The sequence below is a fragment of the Phaseolus vulgaris genome, chromosome 10, assembly GCF_000499845.2.
Source record: "Phaseolus vulgaris cultivar G19833 chromosome 10, P. vulgaris v2.0, whole genome shotgun sequence".
In the NCBI taxonomy this organism is placed as follows: Eukaryota; Viridiplantae; Streptophyta; class Magnoliopsida; order Fabales; family Fabaceae; genus Phaseolus; species Phaseolus vulgaris.
Window position 1 is genome coordinate 6306442 of NC_023750.2, and position 20399 is coordinate 6326840.

Here is a 20399-nt window from a genome sequence, read left to right on the forward strand (position 1 = left end):
ATTGGTATAAAATATTTACCTCTATTAAAGTCTTTCTTTTCGGCAAAGGTTTTCATTCAACTTAAAGGTACATGATGATTATGATGATTCATCGTCTATTTTTTCTTACTCCATATATCTTGCTTGTTTCAATTTCTTTTTTGTAATATAACATTGATAAAGATTTACTTACTAGAATAATTTTACTATATACATGAATACATAATTATTTTACTTATTATTATACCACTTGGGTCAAGATTCCCTCCAAAAATTAAAGATAAAATTATACATTATATCAAGAAATTAATCAAGAAAATTGTATTAATACAGATTCAAAACTCACAAACTTGAAGATTCAAGTCACTCTGATTAATAGGTTGATCAACACTATGTAAATGTATATATTTATTGAACATTAATTACATTAAACTATCCAAGACAAAAACTGACTATGCAGCATTCCTGATCCACAACCCGCATAAAAAAAAAGAGAAAGATACATTTACGACCACACAAAAATAATTATAAATATAAATATTCTTTTATTATGTGTGTAAAAAAAAAAATAGGTGTAGTCTTTAAATATCTAGAAATTGTAAAAAAACACTTATATTAGATTGATGAGTAAAACTTAAAAAATTAAAAATAAAAATTATAAGACTTCACAATTTGAACTTCATTTGAAAAAGGAAAAAAAAAATGAAAAGCAAGTGGATAAGTAGTAGTAAGGTTAAACCCCCAAGACAAAAACCCTTTCTTCTTCTTCTTCTTCTTCTTGTCTTCTTCACCTCAAACCCAACACAACAACCTAAGCACTCACACAATCGTCAATGGCGAGACTTAAGACGGGCATTGATTCAGCATTCTGGGACCACAACGTGGCCTCGCCACAGTGCCACGACGGATGGGCCAAGTCCGTTCCCGGAGACCCTTTTCCGGTGGAAGCCTCCATCGCCAGCAGACTGCTCCGCCCCCAGCAATTCTCCTTCCTCCAAAACGGGTTCCCTCTTCCCATCGTTGCTCCCTCACTTTGTCCCACTTCCCCCAAGGATTTGGGCTCCCTCGCTCTGCAGACCCTTCTCCTCAAACTTTCCTCTTCTCGCTGGTACCTAACCTTTTTCACTCTCACACTACTTTCTTTCGCTACCCTTTTGTTCTCTTTTATGATTGTGACTGTTCTTGTGATTTGGTTGATGTTGATGGCAAATGGGGTCTCCAGCATTTGAGAATTGGGAATTCTGATATTTGTTTTGTTTTCAAGCAAAGATTTTTTTTTTTTCCAATTATTAGGAAAATGCTAGCAACCCACCCTTTTAACTAACACTTTCTTTTTTAGATACTTCTTTCTTACTACTGTTTGAAAGAAAATGTTTGGATGAGCTTTTCTCGTTAATAGTTTTAATACAGAAAAATTAGAAGAAAAAAAATTGAAATTAGCTTATCTTCCTAAATAAGTTTGTAGAAACTGTTTTATTTAATTTCTCAACATGTTTATTTTTAACTTGTGCTAATTTTAGCGTATGAAACTCTATTTCATATTTTTCTTATTTTTTTTTTCTATGAAAATGTTTTTATGGTAAACCCTTTTTGGATTACAAATTTTAGCAAGTATCACTTATCATATGATGCGATTTTGTAGTTTTTAATAAATTTAAATGGGTAGTAGAGTGCGTTAGAGAGTGAGATACTAATGCTTTTCTTCTTGTTATTGGGAAGAACTTTTTTTAGATTAGAAGACATTCTTTTGTGAGGCCAAAGACATTGGAGGTAACCCTGCCTGGGTTTGCTAGGACTTTAGTCAGTTACAAAGCTCTGTGTCTGAGTATTTAAGCTGGAATAATCCTGGAGCAACTTAATTTTTTTGAAGTAAAAGAGTCTTTGTAATGTTGGGTGTTTTTATTGTGTTGTTCTAAAGGAAGGAGTTTTTTTTTTCAACTTAGAAGAAGAAACGTTTGAAAATTCAGGAAATAATACATGGTCACCTACGTGCAAGGTTTTGAATTGTGGCTTGATATTGTGGAAAACTATGAACAAATGTGGCTGATGTGACCACAATTATGGTCAATGATACTCCAAAAACCTTGATGCATGCTCAAAATTGTTGATGTGGACAGTTGTTAAAACCTTGGCTATGTAGAGATGGGAGAAAAAAGTATAGATATGATAGGTAATATGATGTCATCAGAAGAGAGGTTGAGAGAAATAAGGAGCCTCCATTAGGTATATACAATACAACGAACAAGTGTCCATTTATCATTGCTCAAAATATTATAATAATTATGTATTTTTCTTCTAGAAAAGAAGAAAAAACACATGACAAATGCTTTTGTTATTTTGTTGACTGTTAGCATGTATTTGATTGTTAGCATGTTACTTTTTGTGTGTGGCTTATATATCTGTTGGGTCATTTTGCTTAATGCCTATTAGTTTGAAGTTGAAATTTGATATGGTATTAGAGCTTATAGCTCATCTTGGTAAATCCTTTATTGAAAAAATAGTTTACTTGTTTTCGTAGACATTTGCGGAGGGGATTGTTGGGAAGTCCCACATTGTCTTCCTTAATTCTTGAGGTGCAAGTTGTTGGGAGCTTCTCTCATATCCCTGAAAAATACAGAAGATTAGTTGGAAAATTGAGTCTTTGATTTTATGCCTACTCTTTGTTTTTCATAGAGTAGTGAGTGAGCATCATGACATGAGAACCAATGACGATAAAAACCTTAGCCATAGTTCTTAGTTAGTAGAAATATGATCAGAGGCAAAACGGACAGCTAAAACTATCTGCAGACAGTTTGTTTATATTATGAACTGATTATACTTTTATATATAACATTTAAAATTTCAACTTTTCAATAACAGCTCAATTATGATCAATACAGGTGGCTTACAATGACTGGACAGTTTCGTCCTAGGAAGCTGTTTGCTGATGTTAAAAATGAAATTTCTAATGCTGAAGATTTTGATCTCTCCACAGTCAAGGATGTAGCGAAGCATTTCGTTGACAAGTCACTTTTTTCGTTGGGGTTAACATCACAGTTTGCTTTTCCTCCTTCAACATCCGTATTGTTTGGTATAGAGGGCCATGGTGAGAAAGAAAGATTGCGCCGCAAAGTGATGGTTTATCACAAGGCATGGAACCCCTTGTTATAATTTTTTATTTTTTTTTCTGCTGTGAAAATCCTTTTTGAATCAAGATTGAGATTACATTCGGTCAAACTGAACATTTTTAATGGACATTTTGTTTTTCTTTTGTCTATAATGAAATATCTGAAAGACAAGATCCCTTGCAGCTTCCTGATCATGATCTTACATTGGAAGCAGCATGGCCTCAATTGTTTCTTGATCACAAAGGAAAATATTGGGATGTCCCTGAGTCTTTATCTGTTGATTTGTCATCCCTTTTGTCTCAACATGGATTGCGCTACCACGTTGGGATACATAAAAACGGTGGTAATCCCCAGCAAGTGAATGCAACGGATGGTAAACCGCCATTGTCTCTGCTGCCTGGGTTATGTGTGAAGGCTGCCATTAGTTATGAGAAGATGAAATACTTCTGGAGAGATAAGGGTGCTGTGGAACAAGAAAATGAAGAGGTGGTTCCATATGATGTAAATCTTAATGAACCTCACTCAGCAGTGTTTGGAGTGATTGGTAATTTCTCTAGACTGTTTGAGATGTTATTGTGCTATGTGTTTTTACATGTTTCTTCGTAATTGCTTAAGCATACAACTTTTTCATTTTGTTGAAATGACATGGCTTATGTAGAAGTGAAGAAAGGAATACTGGCAGTACAGTGAAGTTTCATTGTAAGTGTGTTATGATGTGCTGCAAAATGCAAAGCATTGAAAAATATAATCAAATGCAAATTTTACTCCTAAGAGATCATTTTAAGATCCTCTAAAAATGCAATCAAGATTTCTGAGATATTTTCTGACAAAGTTATTGTACAAGCAAAGTTCAAAGATGTTGCCAACGAGAGCTCTGCTTGCTTAAGTTACATATTCTGTTTGAATATACTGCTTTCATATAAGGATATGAATGCATTCAAGGAATTGTTTTCCTTTTGAACATATTTGCAATTTATGGATGAGGATGGTAGCTGTGTAGATTTATGCATGAATTGTTTTGTTATTGGTTCATAAACATTGTAGGTAGCACCTTGGCTTCCTGGATTTGGAATGGAAGGAGCTTTTCTAGCACTAATTCAACAGAAGATTTAGAGGTGTCAACAAGCAAGAGATCTCGACATAATGCTGATTTGTTTGGCTCAGTTGGCTACTCCTTTCAGCATGGAAAATTCACAAAAAAATATGGGGACTTAACCAGAGTTGATGCTCATCTGAATATTTCTTCAGCTTCAGCATTTGCAAAGAAGATTCTGAAGGGTTCCAGCGAACAACCATCAGCTTCACCCAGGCTAAATTTAACTTTTCAACAACAGGTGAATTTTTTCTCTCTTTTTAAGAGCAACCATCTTCCTGTGTATATTAATAGTTTGAATGTCTTTGAATCAAGAACAAGTTTAAACTGCAGAGTGTGTTAATTTAAGGTCTGAAAATATTTCTCCATAAACATTTTTATGAGAGAAAAAAGGAAGAAAAATGAAATTAACTTTTTTATAAGATAAAATTAATGTATGCCTAAACTAATTTATAAAAGCTCATCTATATAATTTTTAAATTTTTTATTTTTAACTTGTGCATAACCTAATTTTAGCTCATGATAAAACTTATTTTCATTTTTTCTCTCCTTATTTTTCCTAGAAATGTTTGTGGAAAGTACCACCAAACATACCCTTGGTGGGAAGAGCATTACAATAACTCAATTTTGTTACTTTTATGTCACTAAAAAATCTATATTAAAGTTTAAACTAATTGAAAAATGAATTAGTGTTTTCAGTTGTCTCACTTATGATTGTAATAGCTTTGTCAATGACTAATATCCACTAGAAAACCTTTGTATGCTCTGTTTGGATTAGAAAGAAAGAAGAGGAAGAGAGTGGAAGTGAAGTTGTTGGGATCGAGAGGAAAACAGTGGAAAAAGTGAAAAGAAATAAGTAAAAAAATTGTAGTTGATTTAATTAATGTGACAGAACAAAACATTAAATTAACTGGGTAATATAATGATTTACCAAAATACTTAGTTAAAATTTAATAAGAATGAGTACGAAAGTATTTTAGGATTTTTAATATTGGATCTGTCAAATATAATTTTCCAATGTGAGTCAAATTGTTACATGTGAAATCATTACATATATAAGAAGTAGTTGAATGGTTTGAAAATAAAGCTCTGTTTTCAGGAGGAGCACTGCAAATTCTTCATTCAATCAACCAAATTTTCAAATCAGATTCAAAATCTTCAAAATCCAATCTGTAATCAAACATATTCACTCTCACTTTGTGCAATTGCTATATGTAGAAAGTCAAATCAAAATCATTTCATGTTAATTAACCTTAAAAATTACAAAATGGTTTTAATTTAAATTTTTTGTGCTTGGTTCATCTCTTTGCATCTACAATCAAAAGCAATGGCAAAACTGTCGCAGTTTCAGTTGTTTCTCTCTTTCCTTTCACATTTCTACAAGAATCAACAAATACCACCCATAATCCTATGGTAAACAAGTAGAAACAAAGAAAACATTAATGAGATCACCCCTTACTACTAGAACCAATTACTTGTTGGTACATCTTGACTATGTTATCATGCAACCATGATGTTCTAGATCAGCAGCATACTGTAGCTGATAACCCTTTAACTGTGATAAAGATTTATATAGGAAAATACAATAAAAATTGTTTCAATGTCCACTTGTAGGTTGCAGGGCCAGTTGTTTTCCGAGCAGATTCGCGAATTTCACTGGAGTCTTTCTCCAGGGAAAGTGGTTTTCCGGTAGAGGATTTCATTTGCAGCCTGAGTTACTCCTTGAAGTCTTTTCAGTCTGGAAAGATTGTTGCTTGGTATTCTCCAAAAAGGAAAGAGGGAATGGTTGAGTTGCAAATGTAAGAGTTTTAGCAGAGTGCAACCCTCAGCTTTGTGTAGCTTTCATTCATGCATACAAAGATACACCTTCCAATCCAAGAAGCCCAACATGGTTGCTTTGAAAGGTGCATTTGTGTAACATTTTGATTTTGATTACATGTTGCATGCATCCTATGATCTGCTGAAACTCAGCATCATTGATTTTGTAATGCCAAAAGGTTTATTTAGTTGCTTTGTCTTTTTATTCATTTTTTGCATAAGGTGCTGGCAAAGCCAAGTACATTTGACATTCAAACTCAATAGAGAATCAAAATAGCTCTCTCAAGACGTGGTGGATTTAAGTCAAATAAGGAATGGCTTACAATAGAAACCGTATCATCACCTTCAAGAAAGGCTCATTTCTGTGGTGTAATGGGATCATAGGTAGATAACAAAAGGGCAATTTCTTCCTTCACCCCCATAATTTTGTACTGCACCTTCATAAATTTTTAAATTCCAAAATTACCTTGAGCAAAAGGTGGAGGATTTTTTTTTTTTTTTTTCATTTTGATTTATATAATTCGTAGACCTTCCTAGCTCTAAAATTTGGAATAGAATTTTACATTCCAAAATTTAAAATTTAGAAGGGTATGGAACACAATTTTGTATTCTCCGAATTGTATAGTTAAGATATTTGTTGGGTTTGAAATGCATTCTAAAATCTATAATTCGAAATATAATTTTGTATATTTTGGGTTAAAAAATGCTTCTGAACATTAAAATCTAAAATTGTCCTTTCATGTGTTTTATGGAGGTGTAGGAAGAAAGCATGAATGAAAGAAGGTACAGAAAGTAACGTTTCTGACCATGAATAAGTCCAGTGATTGGTTTGTTAACTCTGTAAAGTTCAGATATTTTTGAAACTGGTGAAACCAACAAAAAGAAATGAAATACAGAAGATTGTAATAAAATAAAAGGAAACTACTATATAATATAAAGACATAATTGTAACACATAATAAACAACAAAAAATGTATGAGCTTAGATTGGTTTGGATTCAACGTGTTTAAATCTGGTATCTTAATTGATATTTATAATGTTAAAATTTGAACAAGCCGGTGAACTGAACAAACTAGAGAATTCAGTTTGAATTGGTTTGGATAACATCGTCAGATTGATCCAAGGCAGTTTCTTCGTGCATCCCTACATTTTTTTCCCTGCACCCCACAATTTTGTAAATTTTATTTCAAAACTGAACTTCACTTGTTATTTGAATTCGGGATTTGGGAGTGTGGTATGGATTCATCAATCCGAAAATGAATCATGTTGCTTTCCAGATGAAGGGAGTGTTCCAGAAACAAAGTTTGCATAAATTGTTAATTTTCGAATTGCTGAGTCTGGAAGTTTAATTTTTATTACGGATTGGTAGATCCGAAATAATTTTTTTCAATTATGAATGTTTTGTATTTTTTTATTTTGGATTAATACTGTCATTCATATATTACCGGAAGCACCAATCTGGGAGATTACCAGACGTGCCAATCCGAAATTTTACTGGAAGAGTCAATCCAAAATTTTACCGGATTTCATAATCCAGAATAAAAAAAAAATGTACAGTTTTATATAGATAAATGTACAATTTTATATAGAAACAGTTTTGTCTTTGCACTCCTTGCAGGAAGAAAAATGTAGGGGTGCGGGAAGAAATTGCCTTGATCCAAATATGTATTCACCCTACTACAATCTTGACACACAAATTTGGGCGTTTTCTTTGGGCACCTCCATAGTTTATTCCTTCACCTTCACAATTCTCTTAATTCTAAAATTACCCTTCCACAAAAAGTGTTAAATATTCTTTTTTAATTTTCGAATGATATAATTTATAAATATTTTAAAATGTATAATTCAAAATATAATTTTATATTTTAAATTGTATAATTTAAAAGAACATTTGAAAAGTTTTTATTAACATACATTTGACACTATTTATAATAATATAATAATACTTTTAAATTAAAAAATAAAATAAAAATAAATAAAATATTAATTTATTAAGGTGTAATATGTATATTTTTACTGTTAAGGATATTAATATATCAGCACCCATATTTGATTGGTCCATGAAAAAGTTGTACTATCTGTATCCTAAATTCTGATAAAATATTGATGATGTGACACACTAAGAATGATGTTTCAAGCATACAAAGTCTTTATAAGACAAACATCTTTAAATAACATCACATCTACTCAGACCCTACTTACCTATATTTGTTACTGTGTTGAATGGTACCTTGTAAATTCACTAATTCAATATTCATAATAATTTTTGAATTAGATGATATAAACATAACTTTGTGAATTACTATTACCTAATTCAAAATTGAAGAAAGAATATTTTGAAATATAAATTCAAAATAATATGTTCTTATTAACACCATTTCAAACCTTCATATTTAAGTTGGTCTTATTAACACCATTTAAAACCTTCATATTTATAACTACTATGAATTGTAGCCTCTAGAAGACATGTTTGATAACCATGATTATAACATAAAAGGAATATAAAATTTTAACACCAATTAATAGAAATGGTTTATTCTAACAAAAATACATTTGTCAAAGATAATATCAAAAATAGTGCACCCTTTTTATTTCATGCAGTGGCCAAACCCCTACTCAACCACAGCCAACAAGTCACTTGCTTTACAGAAGCAGTGCTTCGCATCAGTTCCCAAATCCACCTGATAAATTATGATGACAAAAGCATTTAATTAGTAATGGCATTAAAATGATTAATGCAGTCAATTTTAATGAGATAAGTTGTGTCACATTTGTTTCTTTTTCTACTGAACAGAAACATAGCAAGATTCATTTCATCAATGCAATCACTACTATCACAAGAAACACCAATTTATATCTGGAAACAACAGTACAAGAGATCAATAGCAAAATAGTAAACACAACGTGAGCATACAATCTATACCAAGGAAAATTGTGTAAAATGGTGCTGTAAAAGAATGTTAGGATATTAGTATCCAGTACAAAAAAAATGGTGAAGTTTCAATTTGTCACAGACCAAATACAATAGCATCATATATATTGGACAAATCATCCTGCAAAAACATTTTCCTGAGAGATGGAACTTAGTCAAAACAAGTATGAGAGATATGCCCAAGACAAACAACAATACAAAACGGTTTGCCATAGCATTTGTTCAGTTTTTGGCTACCCCGTGTTGAAAAGCATGCAGATCAGAAGTATTTTCTCCTTAAGTTTTTCTGATATAAATACTTCTTTAGCCAGTGATTAATTCACTCAAAACATCTTTTTAACAGTTAATATTACAACTTACAATACTATTAGATAGATAAACACTAAATACAAGTATAAAGCAAAAAATTTGGAGTCCCTTACCTCATAAGCACTCATGTCAGTGAAGAGTACCTGAAAAAGGCAAATTATAGTTTACATTTAGAACAAAACTTGGAGTTGATCTTTAATGTTGTATGAGGAGATGATATTCATAATGAGAATATTTTTTAGAGTAAATTCTAATGATACCCCCTAAGATTTTCTCAAATTATACTTGCACCCTACTTTTTTCACCATTACAATGACTTCTCTTATCAGGGGATGTAATTGTAGTATTTCTAAAACTTAAGAGGATGCATGTGCAATGTAAACAGAGATGACAGTGTAATGTTTTTGGAACAAAGAAAAGGTTTGTGCAGAATTTTAAAAAAAAAAACTGGAGTCTCAATGTAATTTGAGAAAACCTTTGGGGAGAATGTCTGTATAATTTACTCTATTTTTTATTATTCTTTTGTCTTTTGCCCATTTCCATTTCACCTCCTTTGCAGTAATTAAACCTGTACCTTTGTTCCAGCCTTTAGTTCTCCAGCCTCAGCACCAACATTTAGAATCTGAAATAAATATGAAAGACAACGACCACATATTATATCCGAAACAAACAAAACTACACATGAGAACATTTACAGAACCAAAATACTGATAGTATCTATGTCTTCTTACTTCTCCCACGAGATATCTCTCAAATTTCACAGCTGACCTGGGCAGCAAAACTCCCCCAGCTGTTTTCTACACCAAAAAAACATATTCAGAAATCAGATATGCAACATGGAAAAAGTACTGTGTAAGTATACTTTAATATTTGTCAGCTGCAGAATAACTTATTCTAATCTAACCATATAACAAAATTTAGCAAACCAGTATCCTTAAATTATATCAAATTAGTTCATAATACAACAGACAAAGCCACCAACTAGTTATATAAATGCATAAAGTATAATTTTGACCATAACTTTACCTGTCATCCTACCAATTGGGTAAAAACAATGATAAAACTACATCATTTCATGGAAATATACAGTTAATAGATAACTAGAGTCTCATCAATGGCATCAAATATACTGGGGCTGGGGAAGAGTTCTCATTCTTACAAAACTTAAAGCATAGCTAGAGAAAAAAAAATATAATGTCAATGGTTAGTGTCACAGGATATTAGAGAAAGCATCCTTCAATACCAACCAATGGCGGAAGAAACACTGTCAACAAATAGTGGCCAACCAGATATACAATCAATTATAACAAATAGATTGCCATGCTAATGCTGTGTCTGTGTGTGTGACTAATACAACAGAACCTTAAATAGGACTTGTGGTTATCTGGTGAAACCTTAAATACCTTAAAAAATCAACATGTACTATAAAGTTCGAGATCATAACTAATACTTCGTAGCAGCATTGTAGTGTATCATTCTACATAATAACCCCTCCATCAAATTAAGTAACATGCATTGCATCATAACACTACACTTACATATCTTAAATAGGCTTTATAACATATTCTATACCTTCTACTTACATAATTCCTCAATATCATGCATTTGAATAAAGACTGCCACTTATAATGGTGCCTTTAAATAGCAATTACATATCATGCCCACAGCATCATTGGGTCTCACTATAGGGGGGTTTCTCAAAATCACAACAAAATACAAGTTGCCCAGATAGAGAACCCGCTAACGAGTCCAACATTCAGATAAGAACCACAATAATTAGGAACATGCTAGCAATTCCAAAATTTAAGGCACCAAATGGGAGAACAACCAATAGTTGGAATCTGATCTACTATAAGATAAAGAATAAACAACACCCCATGTAAAAACATTTGGTTTAATGGATAAGAGTATAGCATACATCTGATAGCTCTTCCAAACGAATAAGAACTCTATCAGCCTGAGGCACAACCTGCATCCCAAAATCATGACTTAGAACCCAAAAGTTGAACTGTTAGAAGTTTAAAATACGGGAAACGAAAAGGGAATTTAGTTGGATGGTGTAAGCTACAAAAATGAAACCAATTCCAAAACCCCTCTTAAACAAAAGGAAAGAACCTTAGTAGGTTCCCATTTTTTTGCAATTGCATTGATCTTCAGAGAGCTCCTCTGCGAAACTGCAAGAGACCCAGATGAGAAAAGGTTAAGAATTTGAGTAAGATGTTGAATTTGATGGACAAAAATGAAAGACACATACATGAGGGTCTCTTGTTAGAGAAAGAAATGGCATTGGTTTTGTGTAGGAAGGGAGTTGGTAGGGTGAGAAACGTTGATGCCATGGATAAGAGAGAAGAGACCACACAGCAGTTCGAAACAGCAAAGAATGGATTGAGGAAATAAGGGTAAACCCTCTTAGGTTTATCTACTCAGTTGCTAAAGACCAACGAAAAGACAAAGTGGGTGCCCCAAAAATGTTTACAAAGGTTGAGAAAGTACTAGAATTTGTTATAAGGCAACCTTTTACATAGAAGAATTCATTGAATGAATTTTTAAAATTGAAAAAGAATTGCGTTTTTTTTTGTTGAGATTGGTACAAGAGAAATCTAAGAGAGTCAGAAAGAATTATTTTTGGTTGAAAAGAAAATCAAATTTATTTATACTTAAATAATTAATTATGTATTGAAAATGAAATATAAAATATTAATATTATTCTTGTATTTTAATTTTTTTACATTCTTAAATAAATCTTTTAACTATCACTAAAAATGCATGCACACTAGATATATTTATTTTTTTATAATAATTAACGGAAACATAGTTGTTATGCATGTAGATGCATATTTTTTAAATATTTTTTATATAATATTGTTACATTATAAATTTATATCAATTATATATTTTTTTCAATTAATGTATGGTAAATTTATAAATATCATTATAAATAAAAATCGTAACATATATTTTTATGTAAATATATCGTAAGAAAAAAAAACATAAATTTGTAATGCATAATTTTGTAACAATAAATTATTCTTTAAGTGACATATCAAACAAAGATGGGTGTTCAAGATATGTTTCAACTTCCCTCTCATTTATAAAAAGTGATTTTTTTTAATGAATATATTTATTAAAGTATAACAACAATAATGTATACTATTTAAATAGAAAACATAATCTACCTTTTAAGAATCCTTCTTATGGAACATCTCATATAATTTCTTGAATTTTAAAAAACTACATAAAAAGAAACTAATATGGTGTATTCATGTCACATTAACAGTATATGATAAGAACCTTCCAAGTGCATATATTTTGTTTTTGCAAAAAGATTTATATCACAGTGTCTATAGTTTATATTTAATTATTTTATATCCCAATAATGGGAAAATAACGAACTAGAATATATGTATTATTATATGTAAATTTGAATATTAAAAGAATTTATAAAATGTATATATACTATATATGTGCATATTACTTGTTTATTTTTTGAGAGGTGAATTATATTTTTACCAAATTTGAAAGTTGAGTTATATTTGACGTTAATATGAAGTCTCACCCATTGGGATAAATTTGCAAATGGTGAACCCAAAATAAAGAATGTGATTCATATAATATCGTTGTCATCACCATTATATAAAATCATTATACCTTGTTGACTTAACCAATGCAAATCACTCGTCATCCTTCCAAGTGCTCCATTGTTTTACAAAATCAATTTCCTATGAAAAAATGTCATTTATCAATAAATTACAAAATAAACATATATTGAATATACATATATTGACAATTACCTGTTTGTGTAGGCAAATGTTTGAATGCCTTATGTTTATATCTTCATTGAACTGTAAGGTCTCCTTATATTTTGCATTACCTTTAATATACTTAATAAGTATAATGAAAATATTAGTGTTCTGTAGAATGATGCCTAATTAAGTAGAACATTAAGATATACATATATTTATGTGTGACACATAAATAAACAGGACAATACATGGTTTTCAGATAACAAAATTTCTTTATAGACAACATTTTTTTATGTAATTTCCATCTTTTTCTTTAAGGTGTCCTTTTTAATAAGAATTTTTTATGAAGTTTAAGAAACACCTTTTGACAATGCAACATATAATTGACCATGACTAAAAACATATCATGGAAGATAAATTCCAGCATTGGGTATAATAGCCTATGATTTATTTATACTAATGACAAAACTTAGTTTCATAGGAAATTATTTCCTAAGAAACACAAATGGGAGACATGCACTTTCTGTTGTTTTATGTTTAATTCTTGGTAAGAAAGATTTTTTTCCAGCATAATGAATATTTGAATATTTTTCATAAAGCCTTTGGAGCACACATCCACCTAGCATCAATATATTGTTGGATTTCATCCATAATTGCTCTATGAACCTTCATTGTTACTCGACTTAGACCTTTACAGACATACTTATACAAATATTTAATACTTTTGATGCAGCTACACACCTTCAAATATATAAGACGGTCATATTTTAACCGAGATAAAGGATTATAAGGAACCTCCCGTATATTGTCAACAATCACATTTATATTTATATATATATATTGGTTCATTAAATGTCTTTTGTATTTTAGATATGAATCATTACCTTGGTGTGTTTCTTTCAAAGACTATTTAGATTTTTTTTTCATTGATTATGGTTCATACATGGTGATCTAGGATTAAGAGTTCCACAAGACCCATGTATCATGAGTTTCAGTACAACTTCATGTAATTGTGATTCTTCTTCAATTTGTGGTATTTCTACCTTTATATTGCTATGATAACCTTCTAGATCACACAATTTATCATTATTTTCTATGATAAACAACATATGTACATGGGGTAATACATGTTTTTGAAATTCAATCACATACATGTAACTTTTTAAATTTTCCAAATACTCTTTATTAATTGCATCTTCCTTTAATTTTTCAAATTTTGCTTGAAAGAGTCTTGTGAGCAAGTCATGACAATCTTATGGAGTTTGTAAAGTTTGAAGTTGTGATGAAATTTCACTCCAAGAAGGATTGCATGCCATCATAAGGAAAATATTAGTTTTACCATTATGAGCAACAATTTCCATAACATCTTCATAACGTTGTGCCAAATATCGATGACTACTAATAAATGACGATGATAATATTGTCCTCTGTCCAACATTTTCTTGAATAAAAAAAATATGAGAATATAATAGATTTTGTATATTATGTACATTATGTACCCTTGTGAGTTTTTCCTTCTTGCAAACCTTGATAAACTTAAGCAAAAATATTATTTTGATGATTTGAAATTCATCATACTCTCCCTGCGTCAATCTTGGCATAGTTGTCTACAACATATTGTTGTAAAAGTGCGCTTGTAATATTGTAGATTGATCATTGGGATGAATCTACACTGAAGTAATCATGCATGTGTATTAATTTTATATAAAATAGTATTGATGAGTAAATTATTGAAGATGATATATATATATATTGTGTTGGAAGTTATCTAAAGCATATAGTTATAATATTCTCGACATGAAATATTTTGCTCATTATAATTTTTTGTGTTGAGGAGCCAACCATATATTCCGAAAGGAAATAATAGTGGATATTGTAAAATGTCATAATATCCCATAACTTCTTGAATGTTTATTAAGTTCTCATCATGACTTACAACTTTAATGTCTCGTCCACGTGCCATTAATTTTATGTCATTGGTAACAATAATTGTTGTGTTACTTGAGATGCAATCGAAATATTGTATGATCGTGGATTGATTGGAATGACTTTTTTAATTAGTAAAGAACATTCATGAATATTTGGTTCTTGAACAAGTTGTCTAAGTGCATGCACAAAAGGGTTGTATCAATGTAGTATTTGATTCAATTTATGAAGAATGGTTTGATAAAGTTGAGGGGTTTCCAACATCCTATTTTGTAACTCATATGTAGTCATAAATGTTTACTTTCAGACAAACAAAAAAAATTGAAGCAACTCATCCAGAGTAGTAACATGTGGAGGTAACACTTTTTCATCTGAGCAACACATATCACATGATTCATGGTAAAATATTTGTGAATGACAATGTGCACATGTAATTGGAGTAAGCAATTAAAATTTGACCATTGCAAAAGTATTTGAAAAAATTCAAGTATTGTTATGCATTCGTTGAAATCTATGTTGCATTTCTACATTTTTAATAATTTGAAATTAAAATAAATAACGTATTTTGTAATTTATAGAATTACATGTTGGAGGAGAAGTAAAAGTATTTTCCTGAACTACCATAACTTAAATATTGTGATAAAACTATATTAATTATGTTCAATGACAATGACATATGTATTACTTGGTCTTGCTTCATTGTCATTCAATCCTTGAAATCTTTGTGCAGCAAAATTATAATATGTCATGTTATATAAATGAAAAATATATAAAATTAAAATATTTTTGGAAGTTTACATTTATATATTAATGATATATATTAATTCAATGTTTTGGGGTGAAGTTCTTAATGCACAACAACAATAAGATAATGGAGAGACATTCTCAATATGGGATAACAATGAGACAACATGGGATAGCAATGAGACAACACGGAGGGTGACTAGGTGTAGCTTTAGGGCGGAGCATTGGTTAACAATCACAAAATAAGACACAATGTGGGAAGGATTACAGGGTGCAAGGTTCGAGGGCTGGTGAGACTAAGTGGTGAGTGGGCACGCGGACAACTCAACATGGATTATGAGTGATAGAGATGGAGGGAAGCAACAATAGACTCGAGAACAGATACAACAACGATAATAAATAAAAAAATAAAAAATAATAGTAGTGTAAAAAAATTAATACAAACATAAACATTAAAATTTAAAAAAAAATATAAACTTTTTATATTAATTATACCACTACATAACTTAAAATATCACTTTCTACCTCGAGTATAATACTTATAAAAAAAAAAAGACTTTTTTAGATTGATCCCTAATATAATAAGCATAAATAATTTGCCTTTATTTATCAAAATGTGACCACCTATTTTTTATTATTATTATTTTGGCCAACTAACCTTTGAAAGTATAACATAAATGAGTCTCCTTCAAAATACATTTTTACATTTGATTTCAAAACTCTTCAAACTCTCCTAGGGAAGGTGAAGAATGTGAGTAAACTTAAATGGAGAAAGTTACTTGTTGTCTCAAATCACCATACCATTGTCAAGTCTCACTTCAGGTGAAGTTATGGAAGCATACAGTGTGATGGTGATGAGCGACACTCATTGGGGTAGGGTTTGTTTTTTAAAATAATGGTGAAGGATATTTTTGTCTTTCAATGGGAGAAATAGGGTGCAGGAAGCAAACACCATATGTTTCACTGTGTTATCCAAATTATCCATTTCTAATCACACCCGTCTCTTTATTTATTAGTCCAAATAGCATTTTCTAGAATATATTCAGAATTTTAAAACAATATTTTTTTGTCTATTAGCACTGTAGGAAGAAGACCTGTGCAAAATCGTACATGAAAACTATAAAGAATTTGGTGACCAGTGACATGAATTTGGTGGTGACACATTGTAGTATGGGGGTGAGTAGTTGAGAAGAGTTAATTGGTGTCAAACAAAAATATAAAACTAATTTAAATAAACAACTGAATTAAAAGATATAGTTTGAATATTTTTTTGTTAATATTAGAAAATTTTAATTTATAAAATAAACTAACAATATTAACAAACGTATATATTTTTAAAAATTATTAAAATCATAAAAATTTGTAATACAAATTTTAGTCTTCACCCATCGTAAAAATCAAATTTAAATAATTATATATTATTGTAGAGACTAAAAAAAATTATTAGTATCTAAAGTAGTTTCTATTATTAATAAAATTTATAAATTAAACTAAAATCTTGGTAGCTAATTAGATATCAATCTCCAAGACAATCATCAAATTACAACTAATGTTAGAGAACAAAATGATTAGTTACTATTTGATTAAATTAAAAACCATTTTAGAGACTAAAATAATTATTAGTATCTAAAATGGTTTCTAATACTAATAAAAAATTATAAAATAGTTTTTAATTGATATCTAATCATTTGATACCAAGATTTTATCTACTTATATTTTAGATTGTAAATTAGTTTCTAACAGACTAACTGAGACCAATTTTGAATCTAAAATATTAGTAGCTAAAACTTTGGTAGCTAATTTAAATACCAAATTAGAAATTATTTCATAAATTTTTATTAATGATAAAATTCACTTTAAATACTAATATTTTTTTAGTCTCTAAAATAGTATATAATTTAGTTAATATAGTGATTAATTATTTTTTGTCTCTAAATTTTGTTGCTATTTAATGATTTTCTTGTAGCGCTAGAAATTAATTTATAATTCTTATTAAAAATAAAAATTACTTTAATAGAATTAATTTTTTAGTTTTTACAATAATATCTAATTTAGTAAATATAGTAATTAATTATTTTTATCAGTAAAATTGATTTCTATTTAATAATTTTTTTACTATTTTTTCAGAATTTTTTTCACAATTTACAAGTTAGTGGCATTCTTTAAACAAAAGTTATTTTATTTAGGTTTTGCATTATTTCCATTGCTGTAAACACATGTCCATATATACAAAACAATGATAAATAATAAATAAAAAAATAGAGAAAGAGAAGTTTAAAGTGAATGAAAGCAGAAAACCTAGTGATGGATCCAAAATAGGTGTAAAAAGTATGAAGTATGATAGCTTTTGAGTTGCTTGTGCACCCCAACCAAAGCTAAGAATATAACCTAAACACCACACACAAGATAGTATTTGATTCTCCTTTTACGTCCTAAGTCAACCTTCTATTAGGTTTTCATGCTACGTCTGCACTTACTCTTCATTTTTCACTTCAAATAAATGCTAATTAGTTTCAAATATTGATTTAACCCAACAAAATCGTGTCTATATTCTCATTACTTCTTTTTTTTCATATATTATAATATATATATATATATATATATATATGAATCTCTAATAAATATAGATAGATTTTTTTGTCTTCCTAGTATAAGTATCATAAAAAAAAATCATTAATAAAAAATATTTTTAAAAATAAAAAATTATATTGATTAAATTAAATATTGTTTTATATACTTAAAAAATTATTGATATCTAAAGTAGTTTTTATTATTAATAAAAGTATAAAATAGTATCTAATTAGTTATTAAAATTTAAGTTATGGATTATTTTAAATTTTAAAGTTGGTAATTAATTAAATATCAATTTATAAATTGATTTATAATTTATTAATAATAGATATTATTCTAAATATCAATAATTTTTTAATTTATTAAATAGTATCTAATTTAATTAATATAATAATTAATTTATTTTTTTTAAATTAATTTTTATTTAATAATTTTATAGTATAGTAGGATAAAGGTATCGTTTGATGTAGAAAAAAAATAATTTTTTCCTATGGGTTCCTATTAAATACATAATTATGTAAATATAAAGTCTTAACATATTTCCACAACTTTTTATTATTTTTTTAAACATAATAAATAATTATTTTTTATCATTTAATTACCAATAGACTTATATGTACACTACAAGAAAATCATGAAATAAAAATCAATTTAAGAGACAAAAAATAATTAGTTGCTATGGTGACTAAATTAGAGATCATTTTATAGACTAAAAAAACTTTTGGTTTTTAAATTAGTTTCTATTATTGTTAAATAATTTCTAAATTGGTATCTAATTAGCTACCAAGATTTTAACTACCAATTGTTTAAATTTTAAATTTGGTATAACAAACTTTGATAGCTAATTAGATACCAATTTAGAAACCATTTAACAATAATAGAAACTAGTTTAGAAACCAAAAGTTTTTTTAATTTCTAAAATATCTCTAATTTAATCACTATAGCAACTAATTATTTTTTGTCTCTAAAATTGATTTATATTTCATGATTTTCTTAGTTTTTTTTTTGCTATAATTTGCTAAAGTTAAATGTATAAAATTTAGATAAAAACAAGTTCTTATAAACATGAAAACATGTAAAGACACAGTCCAAGTGTTTGCATAAACTCAAGCAAAAATAAGAGAGAAAAAAGGTAGATCTCATATTAGTTGTGAGATTCATCAAAGAGTTTATTTTCTGATTACCAGAATGATACACATTGTTTAATGAGACTTTGTTTCATTAATCTAATAGATTTTGGATCTTAATTTTATGAGTATTATTGATTTAATTTCAACAAAAGGAAGAGTTGGTGAGTGAGAGTAAGAGAAAGCAAATCTTGGTATAGCACTTTCATGGATCAGATTCAGAGTTAACTTTTTAAAACTTAATTGTTTTGCATTTGGGATATAAGCTACGTTTGCCGTTTCTTCAAGCAATCACAGATTCCTAGACAATCCAAAAAGAAAGAAAAAGAACACAACTAGGGTTTAACAAACGGATTTGGAACATCAAATCTAATCAACAAAAAATAATAATTAATACTAATCTTTGAAATATATCCACTTGGAAAATGAAAGACAAGAAGATTTTCTTGTAAATGATGATGATGTTTTTTGAAGTAGTGTTAAACAATAAATGAAATTAGATACGATAAACCACCACACACATAATATTTTTGTGTTGCATAGATTTACTTATAATTTCATTAAAAAAATTTGTCCTTCATTGAAAAGTTATTGGTACTTTGGAGATATTACTAATATTTTTTTTTATAATACAAGAAAATCATGAAATAAAAATCAATTTTAGAAAAAAAAATAATTAGTTGTCAAGTAATTAAATTAGAGACCATTTTAAAAACTATTTTTTTTGTTTCTAAATTAGTTTCTATTAGTGTTAAATAATTTCTAAATTGGTATCTAATTAGCTACAAAGGTTTTAACTACCAATTACTTAGATTCTAAATTTGGTAGGAAAAACTATGATGGTTAATTAGATATCAATTAAGAAATCATTTAGCAATAATAAAAACTAATTTAGAAACCAATTTTTTCTTAGTCTCTAAAATGATATCTAATTTAGTCACTATAACAACTAATTATTTTTTGTCTCTAAAAATTTGTTTTTATTTCATGATTTTCTTGTAATGGGAATGTAAGTTCGGTTATGATTATGTTGAAATATATTAAAAACAA

At 29.0% G+C, this 20399-nt stretch overlaps 2 protein-coding genes across 2 annotated transcripts; one reads left to right on the top strand and one right to left on the bottom strand.

The window, feature by feature from the left end:
• Window positions 1–698: 698 nt before the first annotated feature.
• LOC137819170 (protein TRIGALACTOSYLDIACYLGLYCEROL 4, chloroplastic) lies at window positions 699–6185 on the top strand. The gene is made up of 5 exons (XM_068622939.1): window positions 699–1087; window positions 2859–3108; window positions 3270–3630; window positions 4131–4420; window positions 5794–6185. Exons 1-5 carry the CDS (start codon window positions 813–815, stop codon window positions 5980–5982), a joined length of 1365 nt encoding a protein of 454 aa, XP_068479040.1. The 5' UTR covers window positions 699–812; the 3' UTR covers window positions 5983–6185.
• Window positions 6186–8466: 2281 nt separating this feature from the next.
• LOC137818733 (10 kDa chaperonin 1, chloroplastic-like) lies at window positions 8467–11759 on the bottom strand. The gene is made up of 7 exons (XM_068622312.1): window positions 11493–11759; window positions 11354–11412; window positions 11157–11207; window positions 9970–10035; window positions 9813–9860; window positions 9352–9381; window positions 8467–8678 (listed from the first exon to the last, which is right to left on the bottom strand). Exons 1-7 carry the CDS (start codon window positions 11572–11574, stop codon window positions 8610–8612), a joined length of 405 nt encoding a protein of 134 aa, XP_068478413.1. The 5' UTR covers window positions 11575–11759; the 3' UTR covers window positions 8467–8609.
• Between the last annotated feature and the right edge of the window lie 8640 nt (window positions 11760–20399).

Excerpts from the sequence above, each read along its gene's own strand:
- LOC137818733 (XM_068622312.1), bottom strand. The coding sequence starts at position 11,574 with ATGGCATCAACGTTTCTCACCCTACCAACTCCCTTCCTACACAAAACC. Across the intron at positions 11,208-11,353 it reads AAAAATGGGAACCTACTAAG|GTTGTGCCTCAGGCTGATAG; the intron begins GTTCTTTCCTTT and ends TTTGGGATGCAG. Across the intron at positions 9,382-9,812 it reads AACTAAAGGCTGGAACAAAG|GTACTCTTCACTGACATGAG; the intron begins GTACAGGTTTAA and ends TGCCTTTTTCAG.
- LOC137819170 (XM_068622939.1), top strand. The coding sequence starts at position 813 with ATGGCGAGACTTAAGACGGGCATTGATTCAGCATTCTGGGACCACAAC. Across the intron at positions 1,088-2,858 it reads AAACTTTCCTCTTCTCGCTG|GTGGCTTACAATGACTGGAC; the intron begins GTACCTAACCTT and ends TGATCAATACAG. Across the intron at positions 3,631-4,130 it reads AGCAGTGTTTGGAGTGATTG|GTAGCACCTTGGCTTCCTGG; the intron begins GTAATTTCTCTA and ends TAAACATTGTAG.